Source organism: Diceros bicornis, chromosome 14 (genome assembly GCF_020826845.1).
Source record: "Diceros bicornis minor isolate mBicDic1 chromosome 14, mDicBic1.mat.cur, whole genome shotgun sequence".
NCBI lineage: Eukaryota > Metazoa > Chordata > Mammalia > Perissodactyla > Rhinocerotidae > Diceros > Diceros bicornis.
In genome coordinates, this window is record NC_080753.1 from 63,404,661 (window position 1) to 63,420,552 (window position 15,892).

Genomic DNA, 15,892 nt, shown 5'->3' on the forward strand with positions numbered 1-15,892 from the left:
TCACTCCACCTTTGCTTGTTTCCTGAAAGTGGAAAAGCCCAGGATTTCAAGTTCTCTTCGCCTCGTCCCCAGGTGCCCCAGGTGTTATTTTTGCGCCAGAGGCACCGCGAGCTTCCAGCCAGGCTGGGCTATCAGTTTGAAAATGCTTTCCCTTTCAGAACTTGGCTTGGATTCGCCATGGTATCGGCAAGAAGAGCGCGCCTCCAGCCCATCCCGTGTCCCCGTGCCCCCGTGCCCCCAGCGGGGGTCCGGTGCGTAACTGTGGGTCCCACAGGCGAGGCGGGGGCGCGCGGGGCTGGGCGGGGACGTCCTCGACCCGGGCCCTGGGGGAACGGAGAAGGCGCGGCCCCTGGGCTCGCCCTCACCCGGGCCACCGAGGGCTCCGCCCACGCCCGGCCCAGCCGCACGCGGAGGGCTGGAACTCCCCGGCCCCGCCCCCACGCCGAGAGCGGGCGCAAGATCCGCGGGGGCCGGAGACCTGAGTGCGGACCCACGGCGCGCGGCTGCAGCAGGCGGGTCTGCGCTTCGGGTCGTCGGGATCCAGGCTCAGAGGAGATCCAGGCCACAGCAGGAGCGCGGCGGTGCTGAAGGTGGCAGGTGGGGGCATAGTGGGGCGGGGCGGGGCGGGGGCTGGGGGGACGAGGAGAACCCCCAGGCTATCACTTACAGACGCGACGCGAGGGCGTGAGAGCTGTCGCTACAAAAACGAACCCGAGAAGGCGGTGCCGCCTCCTTATTTCCAGAAATAGAGGCTCTCTGGGCCGCAGCTGGTCAGTGGCCAGAGCCTGTGTCCCGTGATTTCCGAACAAGCCACAGCCGCTGTCCCTCCTCCACGTCGTCTCTCTGCTCTTCCGATGCCTCTTCCTGCGGCATCGCTGCCCTTCCCTTTGCCTGGGTCCTCACCCTACAGCCCCATTCCACTGCCGGCCCCATTTCTTCCCCTCCCCTGTCCCCTCAGGGATCAGCATAATGACATCCGCCCTACCTCTCCCGTGTACGTCACCAGTCTGTAGTTGCGAATCCTGAGCACTTTTATCCATCCTAATTCTTTTGTTAATTCAACACAAACTTACGGAGCCCTTCCATTTCCTGAGCGCTCCTCCAGGCCCTTAGAATCAGCGGTGCCAGACTGCCCTTGCCTTCAGAGCTTCCGGGGCGGCCCGACACAATCAATGACGGAGGAATTACAATACAGAGTGATGAGTTATGCTGGGGCGTGGGTGGACGCAGTGAGGGAAACCTCCTCTAGGGTAGGGAGTCTGAAGCCTCCTGAAGCTGAGTGGAGAGGGAGGGGGGAGTGCCATGAACCCAGTTAAGGGGATGGGGAGTCGGATACGCAGTGTTTTCAAAGGCTCAGAGGTGACTTTGAGGGACTGGAAGGGGTTCAGGATGGCTAGAGGTGGAGGCTGGAGCAGGAGGAGGAGGCCAGGCGGATGATAAGCCATTTAAATAAAGTGAGCTTTGAGCTCGTCCTAAGGGCCATGGGAGATCTAAGAGGAGAGGGAAAGGATCAGGATGCTGCTTTCCTCTCAGAATGGAGTGTATGTGGGGGTGGGCGGGGCTGGGGGGGCGTGGGAGTGGTGGAGGAGCCAGTTCCCTGTGCATTGCTCTGAGGCTCTCAAGAGGGACAGCAGGGAGCCTGGAATGGAGAGGGAGAAGGTGGTCCAGACCAGGTGCAGGATCTGGTTCAAGAGCTATTTAGGGGGCAGAAGACAGGCCTTGGTGAGGGGCTGAGGGGATGAGGGGAGGTGGGAAGGAGTCAGGGAGGTCTCCTGGGGTCTGAGGCAAGCAGTCGGGTGAGTGAGAGTCTCTTTTCCAAGAAATGTTGGAGAAATGTGAAGAAATGCTGGGGGATGATGGCGGTGATGTGTTCAGTTTCAGATGTGCAGTCTGCAACCTGCGCACTAGCATTTACACTGTGACCTCCCCTGGCTTCACAGATAGGCCTGCCTGTTCTCATTGGTTTCACCTGGTCACCCCGACTGGTTTGTTTGTTTTTTTTTTTTGACTCTTCTCTGTTCCTCTGTGCCTTTCCACTCTGGCATTTGGCAGGGGCTGGTTTCCCCCCGCAAATGCACAGTCTACGCTAGTGGCTTTTGCTGGAGCTAATGAGTAAAGCTCGCAAATCTGTGTTTCTGAGTTATCAAGAATATTGAAAAACAAAATAGAAACAACACACAGTTGTCTCAAAGCCGCATTTCGAATGTTCATAGATCACATGATGTCTAGGGGATGGCGATGTGCAGGCACTCTGAGTTGGGTTATGGGATGTCAGGAGTTGTTGGCCATCTGGAGGCTGAGGGCTGCTCAGCAGGAGAGCAGGCTGGCTCTCCCTCGGCTGGCCAGCGGCAGACAGACCAGCCACTGGAGATGAAAGTTCCTTGCTTCGTAGCCAATTTTATACCCAATTTCAGCCTGTCTCTGGGCCCAGTTCAGCATCTCATACATTTTTCATGTATCAGCTGACACATGAGAAGACCACGGTCTGGTGCATAATTGAAAATCTCGCAAGTACTCTTCATTAATGTATGCAAGAATAAACATGGTATTATGGAGACCAGACTAGAGAACTGAGAAGTTTTTCACTTGGAGTTTCCTCCTCCTCCCCCTCCTCCTCCTCCCCCCCCCGTCCCCCTCCTCCCCCTCTCTTCTCCTCTTCAGATGGAAGGAATTGGTCCTTATGGGAGAGGATTAGACTTCATTGCTCCCAGGAGGCTGTGTGTTATGTGTGCATGCACATGCCTGTGTGTGCACATGGCTCTGTGTGTGTGTATGTGTGTGTCTGTGCAGGCGAGCCAGTTCTGTTGATTTTCCCGAGACTCGCAAGCTGGTTTGATCTGCTGCCACTACCACACTTAGCTAACTACCTTAAAATTTGGACTTATTTTTTTGGACTGAGAACAGCAGTAAATGAATTTTCCTTCAACTTAAAATATTTATGAGATCTAAGTTAAAAAAAAGTACAATTCCAAAATTGCCATGTACAAGGTCAGTAACGTCCAGGGGTGTATTGAAGCAGCCTTTCTCTTTATTCTCTCGGTCTAGACTCTGCATCATGGACGCTCTTTCTGAAGCAAATGGCACATTTGCACTCCGCCTTTTAAAGATACTGTGTCAAGACAACCCTTCACACAATGTGTTTTATTCTCCTGTGAGCATTTCCTCTGCCCTGGCCATGGTCTTCCTGGGGGCAAAAGGAAACACCGCTGCCCAGATGGCCCAGGTAAGGCTGCCTGTCGCCCAGGAGAAGGGACTGGCTCTGCGGTTGTTATGTTCTATCACCAGCTTCATACCTGCTGCTCCAGAGCTGCTGCGAAGGAGGATGGGGGAGTGGAGCCTGGTGTGTTCACACACACATGTTCATTTCCGGGAGGTGGGGCTGCCTGGGGAACATGATGCAAAGGGCAGGGCTGGGAGTCTCCTTCACGGAGACTTTTTGGGAAAAGTTTCTCCAATTAATAACCTGGATAAGACGATCAAAATTTTGTCCTAGCTCGGGGCCACCCCGGTGGCGCAAGCGGTTGGGTGTGCGTGCTCCGCTGCTGTGGCCTGGGGTTTGCTGGTTTGGATCCTGGGCGTGCACTGACACACCGCTTGTCAGGCGATGCTGTGGCAGGCCTCCCATATAAGGTGGAGGAAGATGGGCACGGGTGTTAGCCCAGGGCCAGCCTTCCTCAGCAAAAAAAAAGAGGAGCATTGGCAGATGTTAGCTCAGGGCTGATCTTCTTCACACACACACAAAAAATTGTCCTAGCTCTTTATCTTTCTTTAGAAAATGATACTGAAATTATTTGAAATCTAGGCAGCTAAGATCTATCTCATTTTTGGAGTAAAAGACTTTGTAACTATAATTATTCATTGCTAAGGAAGGGGATGTCTATGTCAAGTCATTGATATACTAACATGCCTTCCTAGCTCAGTAAGGGGATAAACAGAACTGTGCAGAAGAGAGTGAAAAGGCATGTACTTAATTACATGTGCAGACTGTGTATGTAGTAGTTTAGATTAACAGATATTCAGTAAACATCTGAAAATGACTAAGAATCAATCCCTATCACAAGTGGTTTTATAGAGTGGTCTGGGGATATGTGCCTGAGATGAAACCTAAAAGCTTGTATCATTGCTGAGCTCACAGCCCTGCACACACCTTTATTGTAGGAATGTTAGTCAATGTGGTTCTGTGTTTCCATATGACTTTCTCTTCCCTTGAGAATCCTTTTAGTAGTAATTACTCATTTTAATCATTTTCTAGCTCATGGTGTGAGGGAGTGAAGGTTTGTGTATAGAGGGGATTCTTTTTTTTAATTTTTTAATTTTATTGAGGTCATAATGGTTTATAACATTGCAAAATTTCAAGTGTACGTTATTATTTGTCAGTCACCATATAAATGTGCCTGTTTACCCCTTATGCCCAACCCCCAACCCCCTTCCCATCTGGTAACCATTAATCTGTTCTCTTTGTCCATATGTTTGTTTATCTTCCACATATGAGGGACATCGTATGGTGTTTATCTTTCTCTGTCTGGCTTATCTCCCTTAACATAATACCCTCGGGTTCCATCCATGTTGTTGCAAATGGGACGATTTTTGTCTTTTTTATGGCTGAGTAGTATTCCATTGTGTATATATACCACATCTTCTTTATCCACTCATCAGTTATTGGGCACTTGGGTTGTTTCCATGTTTTGGCTATAGTGAATAATGCTGCAATGAACATAGGGGTGCATAAGTCTCTTTGAATTGTTGATTTCAAGTTCTTTGGATAAATACCCAATAATGGGATAGCTGGGTCATGTGGTATTTCTATTTTTAATTTTTCGAGAACTCTCCACGCTATTTTCCATAGTGGCTGCACCAGTTTGCATTCCCACCAGCAGTGTATGAGGGTTCCCTTTTCTCTACATCCTCTCCAATATTTGTTATTTTTTGTCTTGGTGATTATAGCCATTCTAATGGGTGTAAGGTGACATCTCAGTGTAGTTTTGATTTGTGTTTCCCTGATGATTGGTGATGTTGAACGTCTATTCATGTGCCTGTTGGCCATCTGTATATCTTCTTTGAAAAATGTCTGTTCATACCCTCTGCCCATTTCTTGATTGGATTGTTTGATTTTTTGTTGTTGAGTTTATGATTTCTTTATATATTTTGGAGATTAACCCCTTGTCAGATATATGATTTGCAAATATTTTCTCCCAGTTGGTGAGTTGTCTTTTCATTTTGTTCGTGGTTTCCTTTGCCTTGCAGAAGCTCTTTAGTCTGATGAAGTCCCATTTGTTTATTTTTTCTTTTGTTTCCCTTGCCTGAGTAGAAATGCTATTCGAAGAGATTCTTCTAAAACTGATGTCAAAGAGTGTACTCCCTATATTTTCTTCTAGGAGTTTTATGGTTTCACGTCTTACCTTCAAGTCTTTAATCCATTTTGAGTTAATTTTTGTGTGTGGCAAAAGATAATGGTCTACTTTGATTCTTTTGCATGCGGCTGTCCAGTTTTCCCAATACCATTTATTGACGCGACTTTCCTTTCTCCATTGTGTGTTCTTAGCTCCTTTGTCGAAGATTAGCTGTCTGGAGACGTGTGGTTTTATTTCTGGGCTTTCAGTTCTGTTCCACTGATATGTGGGTCTGTTTTTTACCACTACCATGCTGTTTTGATTACTATAGCTTTGTAATATATTTTGAAGTCAAGGATTCTGATGCCTCCAGCTTTGTTCTTTTTTTCTCAGCATTGCTTTAGACGTTCAGGGTCTTTTGTTGCCCTATAGAATTTTAGGATTCTTTGTTCTATTTCCATGAAGAATGTCATTGGGATTCTGATTGGAATTGCACTGAATCTGTAGATTGCTTTAGGTAATCTGGACATTTAGTATTTTTACTAAAATGAACATAGTAAAATAAAAGTAGGACATTTTACTATGTTTTACTCTTCTAATTTATCTAAAAATAAAATAAAATACATAGGACATTTTACTATGTTTTACTCTTCTAATTCATGTGCATGGAATTTCTTTCCATTTCTTTATGTCATCATTGATTTATTTCAATAATATCTTATAGTTTTCATTGTATTGGTCTTTCACCTCCTTAGTTAAATTTATTCCTAGATATTTTATTCTTTTTGTTGCAATTGTAAATGGGATTGTATTCTTGAGTCTCTTTCTGTTAGTTTGTTATTAGAGTATAGAAATGCAACTAATTTTCATAAGTTGATTTTGTACCCTTCCCCTTTGCTGTAGTTGTTGATTATTTCTAATGGTTTTCCCATGGATTCTTTAGGGTTTTCTATATGTAAACTCATGTCATCTGCAAACAAGCAAGAGTTTCACTTGTTCCTTGCCAATTTGGGTACTATTTTTCCTTTTTCTTGCATAATTGCTCTGGGCAAAACCTCCAGTACTGTGTTGAATATGAGTGGTGAGAGTGGGCACCCTTGTCTTGTTCCTGTTCTCAGAAGGATGGCTTTCAGTTTTTTACTGTTGAGTATGATGTTGGCTGTGGATTTGCCATATATGGCTTTTATCATGTTGAGATGCTTTCCTTGTATACCCATTTTATTGAGAGTTTTTATCATAAATGGATGTTGGATCTTGTCAGATGCTTTCTCTGCATCTATTGAGTTGATCATGTGGTTTTTATTCTTCATTTTGTTAGTGTGGTGTATCACATTGATTGATTTGTGGATGTTGAACCATCCCTGCGTTCCTGGTATAAATCCCACTTGTTCATGGTATATGATTGTTTTAACATATTGCTGTATTCGGTTTGCCAATATTTTGTTGAAGATTATTGCATCTATGTTCACCAGAAATATTGGCCTATAATTTTCCTGCTTTGTGTTGTCCTCGTCTGGCTTTGGGATCACAGTGATGTTGGCCTCATAAAATATGTTAGGAAGCATTGCGTCTGCTTTAATTTTTTGGAATAGTTTGAGAAGGATAGGTACTAAATCTTCTTTGTATGTTTGGTAGCATTCTCCAGAGATGCCATCTGGTCCTGGACTTCTATTTTGGGGGAGGTTTTTGATTACTATTTCTATCTCTTTATAGAGAGGGTATTCTTTATGCTTAGTGAACTCTTCTAACTTAGGCCAGTGAACCCAAGTTCACAGGAGCTTATTTTTAGAGCCCCAGAATTGTCTGGTTACTCTACTGGGTGTGACACTGTGAGTTTCTTATCCTCTAATGCTCAACTAGATTTCTTATCCTCTAATGCTCAATGCATATTGTTGCTTCTAACATAAAGGAAGTTCTTTCAGAGAACTAGCTCTTGGGTTCTGTTTAAGCTGTCAGAGACTGAAAGTGATGTGTTTCCCACTGTGAGGGTATTTTTGCCCATTTCTCCTTGAATTTTTAATGCTTTTAACTGCATGTTTTTTTTTGGTTGGTACATTTTAGAGGTAAGTTGTCTTCTTTTTAGGACCTGCTTTCCTGGGATGCAGGTCCTTTTCATTCTTTCCTGTTACTCATCTTTAAACAAGAGATCTGTTTAGGCAGAAAAGCCAACTCTTTCTCTCTTGTTCTCTCTCTCTCTTTTTCTTTCTGTATCTTCCCCCAGCCCCCAAATGATATTGCTTTTCTAGTATGTATTAAATCCACAATTAAAATAATGTCCCTTTAAAGGAAAATTTTGTGGAGTATTTGAGAAAAAATTTTGCTTACAAAGTTTTTTGAGACCAAAGAGCAATATTGATAATTTCTTAATTATTTTTCTCAACAGGTGCTTTCTTTAAACACAGATAAAGACATTCATCAGGGATTCCAGTCCCTTCTCGCTGAAGTAAACAAGCCCGGCGTTCATTACTTGCTCCGAACAGCCAACAGGCTCTTTGGAGAAAAGACTTGTGAATTCCTCTCAGTAAGTTGAGTCAACAGAACAATAAAAGTTGTATTCAAAATATAGAGTTGAGGGAAAGACCTAGAGAACTGAAACTTATGGGGAACATTGTTTTAAAAAATCATAATGCTATAGCTATACCTTGAATTATTTAAAATTTGACTACTTCTAGAATTCATTTATCCATTTCTCGTTATTCATGGCTTAGTACTTACCTATTTATAAACTCTGATATTTTAATATCTAGTAGACTATGATATGATCACTTTTAAGAGATGTATGCTCTTTTTAATAAAAAGTATGTAATATTCAGAATTTTGGAAACTTCCTGACATTTTATTTAGGAACATAGCCTCATTGAACACTTTTCTCTCCAAAGACCTTCAAGGAATCCTGTCTTCAATTCTACCATGCTGAGCTGGAGCAGCTTTCCTTTGCCAAAGCTGCAGAGCAGTCCAGGAAACGTATAAACACTTGGGTCTCAAAAAAGACTGAAGGTCAGAATTATGTGTGATTTCCCCTCCCCTGCGCCTCCTCTTCCTGCTCCTCTGATTTCACCAGTGTTTCAGATGGTCAGAGTCACGTTGACAGGCTTGGCCTCATGGCATATTTGAACCTTAATGGACTCATAGAGGTTCCAATCAGATGCTTGGGTTTTCAACAACAAAGACTCAATTTTGTCCATTCTCCCAGGAACAGAGTGACTGATACAAATGTCAGAAGAAACTCATAGGCCAGATTTCCAGTTTAATAACTTACACAGAAATGTCCTTTCACTTGGCCTGTAACATTGACATGTTGTGTGAATGCATCATCTCTGTAGGAAGGAGACTCATGGTCAAATCTTCCCTGAGTCATACACTTGGGCCTCCTCTTTCTAGATTCTATGTGGACCTCCATCACCACCACCTTTACTGTACATGTTAAGCTTACTTATTCTTCTGCCTCCTTCATGTCTTCCACTTAACACTCCCTTAATTAGACTTGATAAACCTAGACTTGGTAGGCCAACTGCAAACCTTCTCTCAGGGCTGATCAATTCTGCAGACTGAAATCGCCCTGTGTTTGGGGTTGAGCCTTATTCGTTTCTATTTCAGAGAGTGGCATGTTCTGATCTTGGCCCCCACAATCAATGATGGTATGATGTTTGAACCATTCAGCTCCTCTGCACCAACTATACTTAGTACCACTAGGAGCATTCCTGTTTCTGTTACTAAATGAGACAGTAAAGAACAAGAGGTTGTCTTTCCTTAAAGACTTAGCAGTTACTTCCCCCATTTCTTCTTGGAATATTTCCCACTTATGCCATCTGGAAGCAGTGAATTAGCAAGGATGCTTTTCGTTCATTGAAAAGGTACAACTCAATATCCGAGGGAAGAAGGGACTATTTCACTTGCCCACTTTACCTTTTCCAGGAATGTCTGGTGTTTTGTTTAGAGGATCAAATAGTGAAGTCTTTTCTAGAGGCTTCCAGAAGCTCCTCAGTGTACCCACACTGCCCATTGCCAGCAATTTCCTCTTTGAGTCGTTCTTTCCGGCTGCCTCTGAAGTGTCCACATGTGGTCGTGGAATGTTAGCAGTGGATGTAACTTTGGAGCCTTAGATCAGACACTCCATTTAACCACATGGGGTAACCGAGGCCCCTCCATCCCGTCTCTCATTTCCTGCTCACCTCGTTCCCCAGCCTGGTGTAGTGTCTTTCCCTGAGTGATTTAGAAGTCTTTTGCTGTCATCAACTTTGTAGATATTCCCAAAGCATCGGTGATCATGAATACTACTTGCTTGTGTTGTTTTTGATTTCTGTACGTAACATTCCAAACTCAGCAAATTTGAAAAAAGAATGTTTGGTTCTCGACTAATAATCAAGGATCTGTCAATAAGCCTTATCACAGTTTATTCATCATGCTTTTAAAAAAATCAACTGAATATATTCTCTACTTTTCCTGGAAGGTAAAATTCGAGAGTTGTTGCCAGGTAACTCAGTTGATGCGCAGACCAGGCTGGTTCTTGTCAACGCCATCTACTTCAAAGGAAGGTGGAATGAACAGTTCAACAAAACGTACACAAGGGAAATGCCTTTTAAAATAAACCAGGTGGGGGAAGCTTTCAAAATCCCTTTAGTTTGATGAATAAGTTGAATGGAAAAATTTAACATTCTGAAAGCATAAGTGATTAGTTAAAAGTAATTTGAAACAACACATTTCTGAATGGAATTTTAAACTCAGTAGAAAAGGACTGACGGAATAAAAAATATTTGCTGCCTATAATTTTTTGCATTTTTTTGTGTGTGTGTGAGGAAGATCAGCCCTGTGCTAACATCTGCCAATCCTCCTCTTTTTTTCGCTGAGGAATACTGGCCCTGGGCTAACATCCATGCCCATCTTCCTCCACTTCATATGGGACGCTGCCACGGCATGGCTTGACAAGCCGTGCATCCGTGCGCGTCCGGGATCTGAACCGGCGAACCCCGGGTGGCCGCAGCGGAGCACGCGCACTTAATAACCACTTGTGCCACGGTGCGGGCCCCTAATTTTTTGCATTTTATTACTGCTTCTACTGCCTCTGATAATCTCTTATACATTCATTGCTGCCCCCTCATTCTGGAAACTTAAGATTTTCCTTTAAGTCCAAGTTGCTTAGATAGAAAGCAAAAAAACAGGTGTTAAGGAAATGTGATCTATGTGTGTCTTCCAGAGGGTAGAGGGAGAGAATGTGAAAACATATTTCTTTAATCGGGTATTTTAAAAATTAAAATAAGTATAGACTTGAATTGCTGTTAATTAATTATTATTAATTCAGTTTTATAGGTTTTTAATATTAAAACTAACTGACAAAGACCCTAGTCTTGACACTGAGGTATAACTTCTAATTCAGGCAGGCATTAAAATAGTTTACCAATCCCCCAGCTCCTAAAAAAACACCACATAGGTAAAACCGTTCGGGGGGGATAAGGGGTACTTTAAATAATCAGCCCTCTAGTTACAAAGGGGGGAGGGGGAGAACTTTTCTAACATTGATTTTATAAACTATTTTAGTTTTTATAATAGATGGTCTGTATCAACTTTTAAAAATTAATTTAATAAGTATGATACCTCAGTTAACTTTTGCATGCATATACCTCCTATGTACTTTTTAAAAAATTATTTCCTGGGGCCGGCCCTGTGGCGTAGTGGTTAAGTGCTCGCGCTCCGCTGCTGGTGGTCCGGGTTCAGATCCAGGGCGCGCACCTACACGCCGCTTGTCAGGCCATGCTGTGGCAGCATCCCACATAAAGTAGAGGAAGATGGGCACAGATGTTAGCCCAGGGCCAGCTTTCCTCAGCAAAAAGAGGAGGATTGGCATGGATGTTAGCTCAGGGCTGATCTTCTTCACAAAAAATAAAATTATTTCCTTGGATAAGAGTACCAGCATTGGGACAATTGGATTTAAATGCATGAAGATACACGTGGTTCTTCAAACTTGCTGCCACACTGCTTCCTGAGGGCCGTATCCATCCACACTCCCACTCATATTGCTGTGAAACTGTGTTTCCTCCTACTTTATTATAAAAACTTTGTCTAATTAAATAGAAATAATTTTCTATTTAATATCATTTGATTATATTGTTTCCTTAGATATATGTGCCGGGCATATTTTTTTTTTTTTGTGCCGGACATATTTTAAATGAGGGAAATCTGACTTCCTCCTCTGGAAAATGCAGAGTATCACATTTATTTTGCTGAATACAGCATCTTCTTTCCCAGGCTAGTGCTGCATCTGCTTACAATAGAGGCCTTGTCGTGACGACAGGACGGAGTCGGTGGACATTTTGTAAGTGTTCACTAGAGCATGAATAGTGTTTCCATCACGGCTGCTGAAGACCCTCCTGGAGACAACTGCAGTTCTTTGGAAATTTTTATTGCCTCTCTCCGTAACCTATTTTTAATTCCATACCCATCTGTTTATTTGCATCAGAAGGAGCAAAGACCTGTGCAGATGATGTTTCAGGAAGCCACGTTTCAACTTGCCTACATTGAGGAGGTGCAGGCCCAGCTCCTGGAGCTGCCCTACATGGACGAGGAGCTGAGCATGGTCATTCTGCTCCCTGACGACAGTGTGGATCTAAACTCGGTGAGATGAACGCAGTGACCCCCTGCGTGTCCCTCCTTATAGGACTGAACTCGAGCACCACTTTGACGTTTTGAGTTTACCTTTCAAGTTGGGGATGCAGGCAGCCGGGCAGCAGAGCACAGTGTTCAGACACTTGGGCTTCGGCATCAAACTGTTATTCAAGACCTACTTCTCCCATTATTATCTCCATGACCTTGCCAAATTACTTAACTCATCTCAGCCTCTGTTTTCTCATCTCCAAAATGGGGATAATGATAACATCTGCTTGATAGGCTTATTATGAGGATAAAATGGGGGTAACTCAGGTATCAAATTTAGCATGCTGTCTGGCACATAAATAAGCCCTATATAAATGCGATCCTTTGTAATTATCATAATCACTGTTATTAGCATTATATTTTAAAAACTAAGAACCATGGTCTCTATTCAGAATCTGAAACAGTGAGTGAGAAAACCTTGCACTTTGACCTAACGAGGGGAAAGGGTGGAGGGCAGGAGCCAGCACTTAGGGGGCGGAGCCAGAAACAGCCCCAAATGGCTCGCCCCTTCCACTTGCTGTCTTTCAGCGTGGCTCCCTAGGGTGAGAAAGTCAACTGTTGCCCAGTAGATTCTTGGACTGGGCACCGAGTGGCAGGCAGCGTTCCCGTGTCCTAAGGGGCCTGTGTAAGCAGAGCTGCAGCTGTTGGCTCTCCCTCTGTCCAGCTCCCTGTGATGTCTCCTCTCCAGAAACCATGCAGGATCCCATCTCTGGGCAGACTTCCCTTCTGGGTGAGCTACACTGAGAGCCCTTTCTTTTCCAATCTTTTTCCTTGCCAGTAATGTCTTGTCTTCAAAAGAAGCATAGTTAAAAGAAGCACAGTCAGCTGGGCATTGACAATTGTCAAGATAAAAGATGTCTCCTAGTAGTTGTTGGGTAAGGAGGGGAACAGACACAGTCTTTGTGCCTCCAGGCTGCTTGAGGTTTCCCCTGCTTGGCAAGGAAGCCATGTATGTAATAGCACAGGTACGAGATCTCAACAGATTTTCTTGCAGGTAAAGGTGCCACTGGTTTTGTGTGACAATCAACTCCCATCTCCAAGAGGAGGAGGAGTACGTGGTATGCCTGTGTGCATGTAGATATGTGCTGAAGTGTGCATCTTAAAATCTAATTCTGGTCTTTCAGGTGGAAAAAAATCTCACTTTTGAGAAATTCATAGCCTGGACCAAGCCAGACTGTATGAAGAGCACTGAAGTTGAAGTTTTCCTTCCAAGATTTAAACTTGAAGAGGAGTATGACATGGAATCTGTGCTTCAGCATTTGGGGATACTTGATGCCTTTCAACAGGGCAAGGCTGACTTTTCAGCAATGTCAGCCGAGAGAGACCTGTGTCTGTCCAAGTTTGTGCACAAGAGTTTTGTGGAGGTGAATGAGGAAGGCACGGAGGCCACGGCTGCTTCAGCCATGGTGGTTGTGGAATGTTGCATGGAATTTGGACCACGGTTCTGTGCTGACCATCCCTTCCTTTTCTTCATTAGGCACAACAAAGCCAACAGCATTCTGTTCTGTGGCAGGTTTTCCTCTCCGTAAGGGAGTTCACTTACTATGCATGTGAGTAGTTCCCTCTTTTTGTGTCCCCAAATCTCACTGTACATCTCCATGAGGATGGGCCCAGTGCAAAGGTGAGGGCAGATTCTTCAACCGTTTCCATGATTTGCCAGCACAATTCCATGCTTCTCTACACTCAGCTCTTGCCATACTGATCACTCATTTGCGCTCCTTAGTCAGGATCATGGGATAATAGACTTAATGATTTCCTGTTGTATTTAAGATGCAGTCCAAATCCCATAGGATGACATGCAGAGTTTTCCTATTTGGCCACAGACTTACCTCCCACTCATTCCACATGCAATTCATGGTAGTTACACTGTGCTCTGCCTTGTACCTCAAATCTGGTCACACACTTGCCTTAACCTGATCATTTCAATAGTAATAAATGCTGCTGGCTATTCCTACTATTTTATAGTTTTCCTGGTGTTTGCACTTTTTAGGAAGTTTCTTTAATGCACGTTTTTATTTTATCTTTGTTCAATGTTCATCGATCACCAAGTATGTACCAAACACTGCGTCAGGCAGTGGGGATGCAAAGGGGCAGAGTCATGGTCCTTTGACACCTAGTTTTTAATACCCATGCCAGAATTACATAGTTTTTATGACAACCACGTTGCACTAGGTAATATCCTTAAGCTTACCACGTGATTCTTTTGTAGGGATCACACCTTTCTTCATGTTGTTGTGTTTCTCCACTTCTAACTCTAACAGTAGAAATTCCATTTAACCCTTACAGCTCATTTCCAGTGTCATCTTCTCTGAGAAGTTTTTCCTTTTCTGCATAGGCAGACATGCATCTTTGCACTCTTATTGCCAAGAGAGGGCATTTCTCTCGCAGCAGCTGCTTTATTTATTTACCATCTGTGTTCTCCAACTAGACTGTAAATTCATCAGAGGTTGGGACTATATTTTACATATTTGCATGCCACTGATTAGTGCATTGATAAGTAATTTCATAATTGATCATAAATGAGCTCAGTAACTTTTAAAAAGATGATTAGATATCAGTGACTTTATTTTTTTTTAGAAGTTTTTATTGAGGTGAAATTCACACAACCATTTTAAAATGAACAATGCAGTGGCCTTTAGTACATTAACAGTGTTGTGCAACACTACCTTTATCTAGTTCCAAAAAATGTTCATCACCCCAAAGGAATACTCCATACATATTAAGCAGTTACTCCCCATTCCCTGCTCTCTCCTACCCCTGGCAAATGCCAATCTGCTTTCTATCTCTATGGATTTACTTATTCTGAATATTTCATATAAATTGATTTATATAATATATGACCTTTTGTGTCTGTCTTCTTTCACTTAGCATAATGTGTTCAAGGTTCATTCATGTTGTACTATGTATCAGTACTTCATCATTATTTATGACTGAATAATATTCCACTGTACAGATATAGCACAATTTGTTTATCCGCTCATCCATTGATGGACATTTGGTTTGTTTCCACCTTTTACCTATTTGTGAATAATGCTGTTATGAACATGCATGTATATGTATTTGTTTGAATACCTGTTTTCCGTTCTTTTGGGTATATATCTAAGAGAGAATTGCTAGGTCATATGGTAATTCTATGTTTAACTTTTTTTTTCCCCCTGAGGAAGATTTGCCCTGTGCCAACATCTGTGCCAGTCTTCCTCTATTTTGTACGTGGGTTGCTGCCAGAACAAGGTCGCAGACGAGTGGTGTAGGTCCAAGCCCGGGAAGGGAACTGGGGCCACTGAAACAGAATGCACTGAACTTAACCACTAGGCCATGGGGCCGGCCCCTGTGTTTAGCTTTTTGAGGAACCACCAAACTGCTTTCCACAGTGGCTGACCCATTATACATTTCCACTGGCAATGTATGAGGGTTCCAATTTCTCCACCTCCTTGTCCGCACTTGTTGTTTTCCTTTTTTCCTTGAAATTCTGGCCATCCTAGTGGGTTGGAAGTGATATCTCATTGTGTTTTTCATTTGCATTTCCCTAATGACTGATAATGTGCATCTTTCATGTGCTCACTGGCCATTTGTATATCTTTGGAGAAAAGTCTATTGAAGTTCTTTGTCCAATTTTTCATTGAGTTGTTTGTCTTTTTGTTGTCAAGTTTTAAGCATTCTTTATATATTCTGGATACTAGACTCTTATCAGATATATGATTTGTGAATATTCTTTCTCATTCTTTAGGTTATATTTTCTCTTTTTTGATAATGCCCTTTGATACACAAAAGTTTTTAATTTCGGTGAAGTCCAGTTTATCTATTTCTTTTGTTGCTCATACTTTTGGTGTCATATCCAATCCATTGCCAAATCCAAAGTCATGAAGATTTACAGCTATGCTTTGTTCTAAGTCTTTTATGGTTTTAGCTCTGAT

The 15,892-nt window shown here is 43.2% G+C and overlaps 1 protein-coding gene across 2 annotated transcripts; it reads left to right on the plus strand.

Annotated features, from left to right (window-relative positions):
* Nucleotides 1-488: 488 nt before the first annotated feature.
* Nucleotides 489-15,597, plus strand: SERPINB9 (serpin family B member 9). 2 transcript variants are annotated; one of them, XM_058555382.1, is made up of 7 exons: nt 489-590; nt 3,046-3,223; nt 7,714-7,851; nt 8,210-8,327; nt 9,781-9,923; nt 11,785-11,940; nt 13,103-15,597. In XM_058555382.1, the coding sequence occupies exons 2-7, from the start codon at nt 3,056-3,058 to the stop codon at nt 13,505-13,507; spliced, it is 1,128 nt and encodes a 375-aa protein (XP_058411365.1). In that variant the 5' UTR covers nt 489-590; nt 3,046-3,055; the 3' UTR covers nt 13,508-15,597. The 2 variants fall into 2 exon arrangements, with proteins under 2 accessions (XP_058411365.1, XP_058411364.1); XM_058555381.1 differs by having other exon boundaries at nt 490-597.
* Nucleotides 15,598-15,892: the final 295 nt, after the last annotated feature.